Source organism: Ursus maritimus, unplaced genomic scaffold (assembly GCF_017311325.1).
Source record: "Ursus maritimus isolate PB19 unplaced genomic scaffold, ASM1731132v1 scaffold_19, whole genome shotgun sequence".
Taxonomy (NCBI): Eukaryota; Metazoa; Chordata; class Mammalia; order Carnivora; family Ursidae; genus Ursus; species Ursus maritimus.
Genome location: NW_024424341.1, coordinates 22,081,470 through 22,094,224, shown reverse-complemented (window position 1 = coordinate 22,094,224; position 12,755 = coordinate 22,081,470). Strand labels below are relative to the sequence as shown.

General features: G+C 42.7%; 1 protein-coding gene across 2 annotated transcripts in view; it reads left to right on the top strand.

Moving 5' to 3' along the window:
* DYNC1LI2 (dynein cytoplasmic 1 light intermediate chain 2) overlaps window positions 1-12,755 on the top strand; it is a 38,923-nt gene that overhangs the window by 4,241 nt on the left and 21,927 nt on the right. For both annotated transcript variants that reach the window (XM_040633405.1, XM_040633404.1), the window contains exons 4-8: window positions 2,392-2,622; window positions 7,630-7,799; window positions 8,869-8,962; window positions 9,970-10,105; window positions 12,225-12,336. In XM_040633405.1, the coding sequence (XP_040489339.1) occupies window positions 2,392-2,622; window positions 7,630-7,799; window positions 8,869-8,962; window positions 9,970-10,105; window positions 12,225-12,336 (743 nt within the window). The remainder of the gene's footprint in view (window positions 1-2,391; window positions 2,623-7,629; window positions 7,800-8,868; window positions 8,963-9,969; window positions 10,106-12,224; window positions 12,337-12,755) is intronic.

Below are 12,755 nucleotides of genomic sequence, written 5' to 3'. Positions count from 1 at the left end.
ATTCTGTGAATTTGCTTACATCAACATGGCATAAGCATATATCATGCCAAAGCATCATATTAACCATACTCCCTTGCCTTTGAGTTGAAGAACACATTAACATTTATTTCAGCTTCCTTAAGATTGCCTTAAAAATTTCCTGGTCTCTGCATTTTTAGGCCACCTACTTGCAGGTCTTTTTTTGATGGAGAAGTTGCCCTTACAAGTAAGTGGTTAGTTATACATCTTTCAGGAATAGTCTTTTTTGTTGTGTAATATGAGTGGATTATAAATGACACATTTTGCAGACAATCACACAGGTAGAGAAAATGGTCCCTGTCTTGTCCCTGGTTTGTGGTGGGGCACGACACCTCAAAGAACCACTGCGTCCAGGGTTGTGGGCATCTGTTTAACATCACATGTGGTGTGTGTGATCTCCATGCACATGGGTGATTATGTGTAGTGGGCAGTGGGAAGAGAAGCCGAAGAAAGGAACCATGCCTGCTGAGGGGAAGGCATTAAAATCATTGGGCTTCAGGTACAGAGCAGTATCTTTGAAGACATCCACAGAACCCAACCAAAACCACTGTCTAAAATGTATTAGAATTTTGAAAGTTTAGTTAGATGCGGATACCTTATTAGACTGTTGAAATAAAGTCGCGAATATACAATTTTAACAGCATGTAATTTAATGAATCGATTACACAAAAAAGGATAACTAATGGAAGATAGGTTTTTAGAGTGTATTTTGGAATTTGTTGGGAAAGAAGTTAGTGAAATGATACTTTTGATTGTAGGAGTTCTCCTTCAAGGCACTTTTGTAAGAAAAATATTTGTCAAAAATGATACCTAAAAACTTTTTTAAATAGGTTATCATTGCGGAGAATTATCTTCTGTGGTTTGATCATCCAGGTATGATTTTGGAACTATGTGCTTCATTAAATGTCAGTAGTTGCACATTTGTGTGTGTTTAACTTTTTATTATGGAAAACCTTTAAAAATAGGTACAACATAGACTTAGGATCATGAACCCCAATGTATGTGTTAATTTGCCTTAAACAGTTACCTTAAACAGTTCTTCAGCAGTTTTATTTCAACTGTTGTCTCACTTGCTTCTCCTTTCACTCCACATGGATTATGTTGAAGCAAATTTCGGACGTTATGTCATTTCATTTGCAAATACTTCCATATGTATGTTTAAAAGATAAGGATTTTTTTTAAAGTTTTTTTATTCATTTGAGAATGTGTGAGAGCACGAGCAGGGACCCTGGGATCATGACCTGAGCCGAAGGCAGATGCTTAACTGATTGAGCCACCCAGGAGCCCCTAAAAGATAACGATTTTTAAAAACATAACTTTGTTCTTATTATACCAAAAATAACTAATTCCTTAATATCACCAGGCATCCAATAATTCATACCTCAATTTGCATATGTAATGATTTTATCTTGGCATTTAAACACAAAGGTCCTGTCTCTTTGGCAGCCTTTGTAGTGTATGAACTCCCTGCTTAGTGTGCCTGACAAGAAGAGCTTGTTTAACCACAGGCTCTGCAGCACAGCTTGCTGCCCCACAGATTGCTGATATCTGAGGAGAATGGATTAGGTAGACTATGGTGCAGTTGACCAGTGAACATTTTAGCTTTTATATGTATGTATCTTTTGATTCTTATAGAAAGCTAAAATGGCCTTTTTATTCCTCAGACATTGCTGGAATCTCTTTAAATGTGGATATTATATATTATGGTAATTAAAATTTTCTAAAGTGTAGAAAGTTCGCTAGACACCTTGATCAAGGGTTACTTCTCACTGAGCACTTGAGCTCTTTCCCGAAGAGGATTTCTTTTTGTGTTTTGTCTGAAATTCTATGGTTGTCACCTTCAGGTTCTTTTTTTTTTTTTTTTTTAAGATTTTATTTATTTATTTGACAGCACACAAGAGTGGCGGAATGGGGGAAGGGTAGAGGGAGAGGAAAAAGCAGACCCCACTAAGCAGGGAGCCTGACACCCTGATGCAGGGCTGGATCTCAGGACCCCGAGATCATGACCTGAGCCGAGGGCAGATGCTTAACCTGAGCCACCCAGGCACTCCTCAAGTTCTTTTTTTTTTTTTTTTAAAGATTTTATTTATTTATTTATTTGACAGAGAGAGAGAGAGAGAGACAGCCAGCCAGCCAGCAAGAGAGGGAACACAAGCAGGGGGAGTGGAGAGGAAGAAGCAGGCTCCCTGCAGAGCATGGAGCCCGATGTCGGGCTCAATCCCAGGACCCTAGGATCATGCCCTGAGCCAAAGGCAGACGCTTAACAACTGAGCCACCCAGGCACCCCTTCTCAAGTTCTTCTTGATGTGGCTTTTTTTCAGCTGTGCTGATGGTTATTGTCAGATAGTAACTTAGCTTTACTACTTCTTTTAGATCACACACGCTGCAATGTGTGGATTCTGGATGGAGACCTATACCACAAAGGCTTGCTGAAGTTTGCAGTTTCTGCTGAATCCTTGCCGGAGACCCTGGTCATTTTTGTTGCAGACATGTCTAGACCTTGGACCGTGATGGAATCTCTACAGAAATGGGCTAGTGTTTTACGTGAGCACATTGATAAAATGAAAATTCCACCAGAAGAAATGAGGGAGCTGGAACGGAAGTGTAAGTAAAATAGGATTTTCTTTTTTCTTTTTTTTTTTTTAAGATTTTATTTATTTTTTTGACAGAGAGACAGCCAGCGAGAGAGAGGGAACACAAGCAGGGGGAGTGAGAGAGGAAGAAGCAGGCTCCTAGCAGAGGAGCCTGATGTGGGGCTCGATCCCAGAACGCCGGGATGACGCCCTGAGCCGAAGGCAGATGCTTAACGACTGAGCCCCCCAGGCGCCCCTAAAATAGGATTTTCTTAATTGGAAAATTCACTAGTGTCTTTGGATGGTTCAAGCCACGTTCCTTTTCACAGTGTCAAAAGGTTACAAAGCTTCCCTTACAGAATATGTGGTTTTGTTTGCACCATTTATTTCAGAGTTTCTCTTGTAAATTCATTAGTCAAAAAGTATCTAAAGCAGTGTTTCTCTCAAGCATCACAGTTGAAGAAAGTAAGCGAATCCATATTCCTTATTATCTTCGTTGGTTCTCTTTTAAAATAAGGGTTCTTTCCTCATCCCTCAAATTTGGATCAGTTCTGTGGGTCTTTTCACTTTTGTGTTAACTTTGGCTGCCGAGTTAGCATCAGTGGTTGTGGAGACTTACTGTGGAATCTGCAGCTTGAGTCCATTAACCTGGGATTCCATTGAGGCCCCTTGGACTCTCTTATTGACAGGTTTAAAGGAAGCCCTACAAAAGACAAATCTTTCAGCTTCTATCTTAGTTCATTTTGGAATCCAGCAAGTATGATTTTAGTTACAAATAGGAAGGTCATTTTTTTTTGTTGTTATTAAAATGAAAGGCTATTTTGAGACTAAGGACACCCAAGTCCTTTTGACAACAGAGAACTTTCAAATTAAACAAAGTTTGTTTTGTTTTGTTTTTCCTTATTGTCATTCAGAAGCTTATTTTTCCTTTCCCTTGCTTCTGTGCACTTACATCAGCTTCTGTCCACTTGCCAGGGAAATGGGAGGGGCAGGGGTTGAGGCTGTGGCTGTGTGCAGCAGCAGCAGCAGTCTTGGCCAGGGCAGGCTGGGCTCAGCCTGGCTTTTTGCCACAGGATGACATCATTCCCTTTAGTGAATTAATAAGGGCTTCTAGGGCATGGCACATGGGATCTTCACACTTACTGGCAGACGGGTTCAGAAATTTTGATGTGCTCTCTAAATCAGAACTCTTGTTGTGTGTCTTCCTTTCATAAATTCCTCTTGCTCCTGTCCCACATTAGCTAAAACGGGGAGTTTAACATCTAATTCTTTGGTTTGCCTCATGCGTGTTTGTTTCCCGGCTCACCCTCATGTGTGCTACCGTGGTTGTTATGCAGCTCAGCTCGTCTATCTTCAACCACTGACATTTCTAGATAATGCCTCTTTTTCCCCTGGAACAGAGACCTTAAAGACAACTCCTTAGAATAGTTCTGAGGCTGAAGAGCGGTTTGTCTTTCACTGCCCATTTAGCATCTTACCCAGATTAATGGGTTAATGCCTTGGAGATTTCAGTCTCTGAATCTGTTTTCTTAGTGTTACAACCTTGTGAAGATTTTTAAAACAGAAAAAAAAGAAAGATCAAGCCAAGGATATTGTTCTTTCCCACATAGGGAAAGTGTCTGTCTTATACTGGGTCTGTTCTAGGCATCGGAGATGCGCACAGCAGACAAGATGCCTACTCCTGGAACTTTGTGTTCCCGTGAACTATTGAATTTATTTTGTGCTTAGTCATTGATGTCTGTCACTTAGGATTAGATTCAGCTGCTTGTGACACAAAACCCAAAATAACAGTGGTTTAAACAAGACTGAAGTTGGTTTCTCTGTCCTGTAAATGAAATCCAGAGGTAGGCAATTCCAGCCTGAAAAGCAGCTCTGGGAAGGCAGGTCAAAGACCCTGGTTCCTTCTGTTTATTGTTTTGTCATCTTTAGGGTGTGGTTCTCTTCCTCTGGACAACTAGAGCTGTAGTCCTCACATCCGTGTTCCAGACAGCCCATGGAAGAAGAGGAAAGAGGGACTGAAGGCAGCGTGCCTATTGTCTTCCTAAGGAGGCTGGGAAATGTAGTTCTGTATGGCCGCGTGTTCTGTGTATCGGGGTTGGGTTTGCTTACAAGGAGGAAGAGAAGAGAGGACACAGGAGGGGAACTAGCAGTTGCTGCAACCACATCCATGTCTCATGACTCTGGTTAACCTTCTGAAGGCCTCTGTTGTTTTCACTGCCCTTCCTCTGAGATGTTTGGATGGTAGTCATGCCTTTGTGTTGCATATTGAAGGCGTGCCTTTGTTAGTGCTGGCTTTAGGTTGCATTTTCATAAAGCAGTCAGCCATCTTCTTGCTCATGAGACTCCCACTTGGCCCATCAATTGGACTCTAGGTATTGTATTAAATGAGTGAAGGGCTGTCACCCAGCCTACTTCCAGTACAACACCAGTCTCCAGTCTGCTGAGTTTGGAATGCTGCTCCACGACACGCCACTCTTTCCGGATTTGTTTCCCCAGGGCTCCTGAATCTGTGGCAGCTGTGTGGCTGGCAGTGACGGGGGAGGGCAGAGCAACCCCAGAGCTGCTAGAAGGTGGTGCTTGTGTAGGTTAGTCTTCCCTGCTTTATGTCTGGGACTTCCCTTGCTTATCAAATAGAGAAAAAAATGAGGTGCTGTCTGTGGGATCTTTTCAGGACTGGAACCAGTGGGTGATCAGTGAGGTAGGAGGGAAAAGATGAGAGAGAGAGGCAGCAGCTAGGGTAGAGTACTCTGATCTTCCCCTACCCACTCGCTAAAGGGGGCCCCTGGGGTGGACTATGAAATATTGTCCATTCCACCATTGGAGAGAAATTGTTAATACTGTGGTATGTGTGCACCCTAAGGGAAATGCTTTTTTCCTTTTATTTTTTTATCTGAATTACATGGTCATGTTTTTATCCTCCTTTTTCACCAACCTATATGTTATGAACACTTATTCTGCCTTCCAACTTATTTTCTAAAATGCTGAGTTTTTTGTTTTTTTTTTTTTAAGATTTTTATTTATTTATTTGACAGAGAGAGACAGCCAGCGAGAGAGGGAACACAAGCAGGGGGAGTGGGAGAGGAAGAAGCAGGCTCCCAGTGGAGGAGCCTGACGTGGGGCTCGATCCCAGAACTCCAGGATCATGCCCTGGGCCGAAGGCAGACGCTTAACGACTGAGCCACCCAGGCGCCCCCATCTAAAATGCTGAGTTATTAAAAACACATGCGTTTCCTACAGTTGCTGGTTAGCCATAATTAAGTCATTCCTTTAGAGAGTGACTAGTCTAACCCCGGGCTTCCCAGCTATTTTTACATCCTGGCATATGTAGAATATAGCAGTTCATGCAGTGCACTGGGTGATGGAGTTTCCTGGAGGTCACCGTTGGAGCTGCTCCACCCCTGCCTCTCTTCCCATAGCCACTTAGCTCACCTATAACTTTCTCTAGGCTCTGCCATGCTCACTATTTTGGAATTCCTGGTTGAGTGCCTCATGTGGTGTTCGGCAGTGATAGGTATTAACCAGACTTAAGCCATTGTAGTTTCCATTGATTTGAAGATTTGTTAAAATGCTTTCAAGGAGAAAATTTGAGAACTTTGATTTCTTCAAAATCCTTCAACAGCCATGCTAAGTTCATCAGAAAACCCTTTTTGTTGTTTTTTTAATGCAGTAAAGGTCTCTTGAGTGTTTATATTGACAACGAAATTATATGAATGAGCTTAATAAAGAGAAATTGTGGGACACCTGGGTGGCTCAGTCGGGTAAGCGTCTGCCTTTGGCTCAGGGAGGGGATGATCCCAGGTTCCTGGGATTGAGTCCCAGCAGGGAGCCTGCTTCCCCCTCTGCCTGCCGCTCCCTCTGCTTGTGCTCATGCATGCGTTCTCTCTCTCTGACAAAGAACTAAAATGTTAAAAAAAAAAAAAAAGATTCTTTCCCTCTCCCTTTGCCCCTCGCCCCTGCTTCTCTTAAAAAAAATGTTTGAAACCTGTTCTGTGGATGAAGAGGAGTATGTAGCACCATTCTGTTGGTTCCCTTTAATCCATTTATTTGCATTTTCTTAATGAGCATGTTGTGGATGAGGCTAAAATGCATTTTGGTCCTTTTGTCCTATTGGATGTAGAAGGGTATAGAGCTGCATGTTTGCTGCTCTAGCTCAAAGTAGCTTTAATTATCATATCCTTGTTTTCTGGCCTGATAAGTAAGCCTTGAAGTATCCATGAAGAGGTATGGGTCCGTGAGCTTTGTGTTCACTTAAGCTTAACCAGGACCATGGACCATTCTCAGCTTGAAGGCCCTCCCGTGGGATTGCACTCTTGGCCTGAAGTAGTGACTGTGTGCGCCAAGAAGTGGACATTATACTGCTGACTCCTTCGTGTGTTAGGCAGGAACAGGTCATCAGCACTGCACAGTGTCTCAGGATCTCCTAAAGATGAGACTGAGTCCACAAGAGTGAGGATGATGAAGAGATGTGGATGGGCTGGCCAAGCCCAGCCTCGCTCCTTAGTGCAGACATATGTTAGCTGTATAGAAACCGCATGTTCTTGTGGAATTCAGATGATTTTACTAGTCTCATTTTTTAAAAATATTAGGTATATAAGAAATGTGGCTTTTTTCATAATAGAAAGGATTAAAATCTTAGAAGTTTTTGAAACCTGTTTAAGGGGCACCTGGCTGGTTCAGTTGGTAGAGCCTGCAACTCTTGATCTCGGAGTTGTGGGCTCAAGCCCCACATTGGGTATAGAGATTACTTAAAAATAAAAATCTTGAAAAAAAAATTAAAACCTTTTTAAGAGTTGGATATAGTTAAAAAATGTCCAGGGGTATGTCTTTGCTGCTCGGAAGTTATAGTGCTCAGACTGGAAATATCAGAATTGGCATTTTTTTGCATCACTACCTTTAAATCCCTAATATTGCAGTAGATAGAGTTGGGAAGTTTGTCATAACTCTTTATGTTTTGTGCTTATTACTGCCTTTTTTGGTTTTCTGAAACTGGCGTGTGCATTTTTTGTGTGTGATTTTCTTTTCCTTTTTACACCTGTAGTTGTGAAAGATTTTCAAGACTATGTTGAGCCTGAAGAAGGTTGTCAAGGTTCCCCACAGAGAAGAGGACCTTTGACTGCAGGTCCTGATGAAGAAAATGTTGCCTTGCCTCTTGGTGACAGTATGCTGACTCATAACCTGGGAATCCCAGTGTTGGTGGTGTGCACAAAGGTATGTGCCAGGGAATTGTAAATCTGGCTGGGTTTGGCCAGTGTACAATCACCATGTGAAAGAAACTAAGGAGCTTTACTTGTGTGTCTTCCTGTGGGAGAGTTAGTATGAATTTGGGATTCATTAAGGTACATTGAATAGGTCAGGCTGGAGAATATTGTCATTTAATGTTGCTGCTGGAAACATGACATCACTCAGTTTGTTCATAGTTTGAGTTAATCTCTCCATGAAGCACTGTCAACTTTATTGAGTGATTCAAACGTAGAACTAAAAGCAGTTTTCTTAAGGCTCTGTGAACCAGTTGGTCTAGCCCAAGCTGATGGTAAAAAATAATGTAGAAGAGCAGAATTCTTCAGGGTTTTGGTCTCAAAATCTGTTGGATTTGAGATGACTTTCAGAAAAGAACACAACACTCAGTAGAAAAAGAAGGAAGGAAACTCAAAGTTTCAGTTTCTTCTACCCTGTAGTATGATGATATGGGAATGAAAATTAAGTTCAGTCAGAGAGATATAAGATGTTTCTCTTACAAAAGGAAAAAAGTAGCTTTAAAAACATTTTGGGTTTTTGGATGCCTGGCTGGCTCAGTCGGAAGAGCGTAGGACTCTTGATCTCAGGTCGTTGAGTTTGAGCCCCACCTTGTGTGTAGAGATTACTTAAAAAAATAAATGGACTTAAAACACACACAACATTTTGGGTTTCAAGAGCACTTTATTCTCAACCACAGAGTGCCGTTCACATTATATTCTGTGAGACAGAAGTCCTGTGGAGTGTGCAGTGCACAGCCATGTCCCACCAGCCTGCTTTCTGATGTGACTATGTATGGTTCTTAGAACAGTTGTGAGGTGATCAGACTGTTCTATTCCCACTTTATAGCTCTGGAAACTGTGGCCCAGGGTGAAAGAAAAATCTCCAGTTGTTTTTGACTCTTGTGTAATTATTGCTTAGACCTTTGGCTACGGCTTTCTTCTTTGGAACGATGATACTTTATTTCTAAAGAAGGTGCTGTGCCCATCCTCAGCAGGGAGAGAAGCAAAAAGATGACTCCTTTCTCTTTCTGTCTTCCCTGCAGTGTGATGCAGTGAGTGTCCTGGAGAAGGAGCATGATTACAGGGACGAGCACTTTGACTTCATCCAGTCACACCTACGGAGGTTCTGTCTCCAGTGTATCCTTGGAATGCTGTGTCAGGGCGTAAGAGCACAGGCTCCCCAGAGCACAGTGCTAATCCAGGCTTCTCTCCAGATGGGGCGTCTTCAAAAAGCTAAAGTACTTCCTGAATCCAGAACAGTCTTCTGCCATGGAGAAATTGTATACATCTTTTTACTAGTTTTGTGTTTTACTGTATTGGAATATGAGACTTAATAATTTGTGTCTGTCTTTCATCACTTTGTATTTTTAATGCTGTACATTTGATAAGGCTTTCATATTAAGAAGAAAGCCGATATGGATAGTCTCATTACCAAACTACTTTTATTGTATCTTGGAAGTTTTCTTAAACTTTACTTTTTTGCAGAAAAAGTTAATTACCCAACACAAGATTATTTTAGATGCCACAGAGTTTTTCCCATATGTTTGTTTTGTGCTGTCCATGCAAGAGATACTGTGTCAGCAGTCTTTTGAGTCTTATTTCTGTAAAAATACAATAGCAGTTGGTGCTGTGGTCCCATACCCTGGCATATGGGGGTTAGGGATAGGTTCCTACCACTTCCTCTGGGCCTTTTATCTTGTCCACCTCAGTGGAGGGTGCTGATACATGTTAGGTACCCATCTCTTCTAAAAGATGGGCTTAATGTTAAACTGGATCCCATGTGAACATTTGTCTAGTAATGAATCTGTGTACCTTGGATATGCTGAGGGTGTTTTCTGGGCTAACCTCAGGGCCAGTAACTTGACTGCTTAGGAACCGACCTGATGGGTCAAAAGGTAGCAGTCTACATGTTAAAAAATGAGGTGCGTGTGATCTGCCAGCATTGACAGGCTTTATGCTTTTGATATGGTTCATCTGTTATGATTACCGTTTTAGTTTTAAAAGTTTTAATACTTTCTATTGATAATGAATGTATCGATCAAAAACTGATTCACCTGTGAATAGTACTTTGAGGATTATGCTTGTATGTGTTTGCTTTTATCTCCTTCTGCAGTGAATTTGTTTTCCTTAAGCAGATTGATTAGATGGAGCAGCCTTGATTTACACATCAGTGAAGGAGGAGAAAAACCTTGACTTGTTGTATAAGTACATTGTTCATAAAACTTATGGCTTCCACTTTATCACACCTGCCTTAGTTGTGGAAAAGGATGCAGTTTTTATGTGAGTTCCTTATAGGTTATTTCAAATGCTTCTTTTTATAGTACATTTGCTCTTCACATTTTATCCTTCCAAGTAAGGTGCCTTCTGTCTCTGTCATACACAGCCAGCTTTCTGCCGCCTTGGGGCGAAGCACTTGAGCTGGACCTCACAGGGGATAGATACACCCAGCTCCTCTCCAGATTACTTGCCATTCTGCCTTTAGTCTAAGGGGAGTAGGTGGAGTGAGGTCGGGGGTGCTGCCTTTCTTCTTTGAGAGCAAGGTGCCAAAACTTAAGCCAGCCATTTTTCCCACTTACTGTCAGCTCTGATGGAATACTGGCTGGAGGAGGGAGTTGAAGTGTAGGGAATTGGGCTTTGGGGACTCTGATATCTTCTATTGAAGCATTTGATTTCTCTGCCCATTGGAGGGGAAGATTGCAGGCACCTTCATTGGTGTACTTATCAGCATGGGCTTTAGCTATACTGAATACTTACTGTGTTTTTGGCATTTCATATTTTGAGAGCTAATGGGGCTGATGGTCTTGGGCAGAGATTTAGATACCTGTTTGCTCCAGTTTGTGTGATCGTGAATGAATGTTGAAGCCGTGTGGCCTCTGAGAGGACTTGTGCTAGGAGATCACTGTTTGTAGGCTTAGATATTCTCTCGACTTGGAATTAGAGTTCCTTTAGCAACTACTGAGCACTTCCTATGTGCCCAGGTTCTATGCTAAGGATGCAGAAATAAACAAGGTGTGGTCCCTGCACACAGCACTGGAGGGTAGGGGTTGGGCAGTAATAGGGTAGTGGAGGCAGTATGGCAGGGAGGGCAGAGGGGGTGATGCTGAAGGCTGAATGTGTGTGTGCTAAGCAGGCCAGAAGGAATGGAGGGACAGGAGGGACAGTTTCTGAGAAGGCTGAAGTTGTGAAACCCAAGAGCTCTGGAGACTAAGTAAGGTTGCTTCCTGAACATTCAGGGAGAGCCTCATTCGGGCTACTCACAGATGGCAAAGCTAGAGGCTTGGATGGATTTTTAGAGAATTGTTTTCCAGAGCAATCAGGCAAGCACCAAGGACACAAGCTCAGTGAGTGGTATGTGAGTGCCCGCATCGCTTGGGATCCTGAGGAACAGGAAGCCGAGGAAGATGCTTTGGGGATTTTCCTATTCTGGAGAGAAGAAGCATCTCACAGCTTCTGAAGGCTGCCTGGGTCCTGGTGGTATCTTAATCACACCCTGTCCCTTTGCATCTTTGATCCTGTTGGTAGTTTAGCTCTTTGGGAGCTGGTGAAGTCAGCAAAACCATTCAGATGGAGTACCCTGGCTAAGAACGCCATCTGGGTCCTAAAGCTGTAAAGCAGGGCTTATGTGGGGAAAGGGAGGCCTGTGAGAACAATCAGTTGCCATTTTTTAAAGTTTGTAGAGTTCAAAAGTATGTTGTTCAGGGCATTTTACAGTTGCTCTTTTAGGAGAGTCTGGTGGGAAGGTAGGCTACTGCAGCTTAACTTAATGGAACCTGGGTGCCATCCTGCTTAGTGGTATCAATCAGGGCAGGACCCATGTAGGAGCCTCAAGGACTCCTTGTGTTCCTTTGGTTTGGGGCTCAGGCGAGTGTAGGTTGTGGTGCCCTCCTTTGCTCCACATCTTCCCATGCCAGTAACATTAATGAAGCAGGCCATAAGAAAACTGTTTTCAGAGGAGTTCTCAGAGAGAGTTCCTCTACACTGAAGCCCAAGACAAACAGCCTCATCCTGAGCTCTGTTCTCTGTACTATTCTCTGCATCCTCCACTCTGTCAGAATAAGGCCCCATTGTATCCTTGCTTTTCTGGGTGGAGTTGTGTGAAAGCTCTGAACACTTCTGTGGGTCAGCATGTGTAGTCAATAAGATCTCATTCTGGCTCCTTAGATCTTGTTCCCCGTGAGCTCAGTCTGGAGCAGGACCTGCAATGTCAAGCTGGAGGGTTATGCCAGCACTAAATTTTGACTTGTCTGCCACAAGTTACAAGCCAGTCCCAGCAACTACAGACCAGATCTTGTGGGAAAGGCTCTCACATAGGAGCCCTCTCTAACTCGGAATGTGCTCTACAGTGTGCTGTGAGGCAGTCCCAGGAGAAGCAAATCCATCCCTATTTCCTTGCTTTTAGACCTGCAGGTTGGGACAATGAAAAGAAAATAGCAATTTTACATGAAAATTTCACAACTGTGAAGGCAGAAGATGCATATGAAGATTTTATTGTGAAACCACCTGTGAGAAAGGTACCCAAGTCCCTCGCTTTGAGTTGTAGGTTTTGTGTTTTGTTGGGGGTTTGTTTTTTATGAGAGAAGAAATCTGTAAAGAAATACATTTTACATATTGAACCACTTTCAGGGGAAGAAAAAAAGTAATCCAAGGGACTTTAAAAGAAAAAAAAAGGTCAGCTCAAGTCTAGTATTAAGTAAATGGCTCCAGGTGGTGGGGCATGAGTGATGGAGTGCCCACGTGGAGTTGGGCTAAAGTTTCCACTAAGTCCTGAGAGTGCCACCACTGCCTCTGGATAACTGTTGGGAGATCCCCGTGCTCCTCTGACCTGCAGGCCTGATCTGGGAGGTGTTTAGAACCAGCCAGACTTAAAATGTCAGTTGGCCACATGTCAAGGCTAGTCTTGGAACAGAGTTGGTTCCAGGCTAGAAAAAAC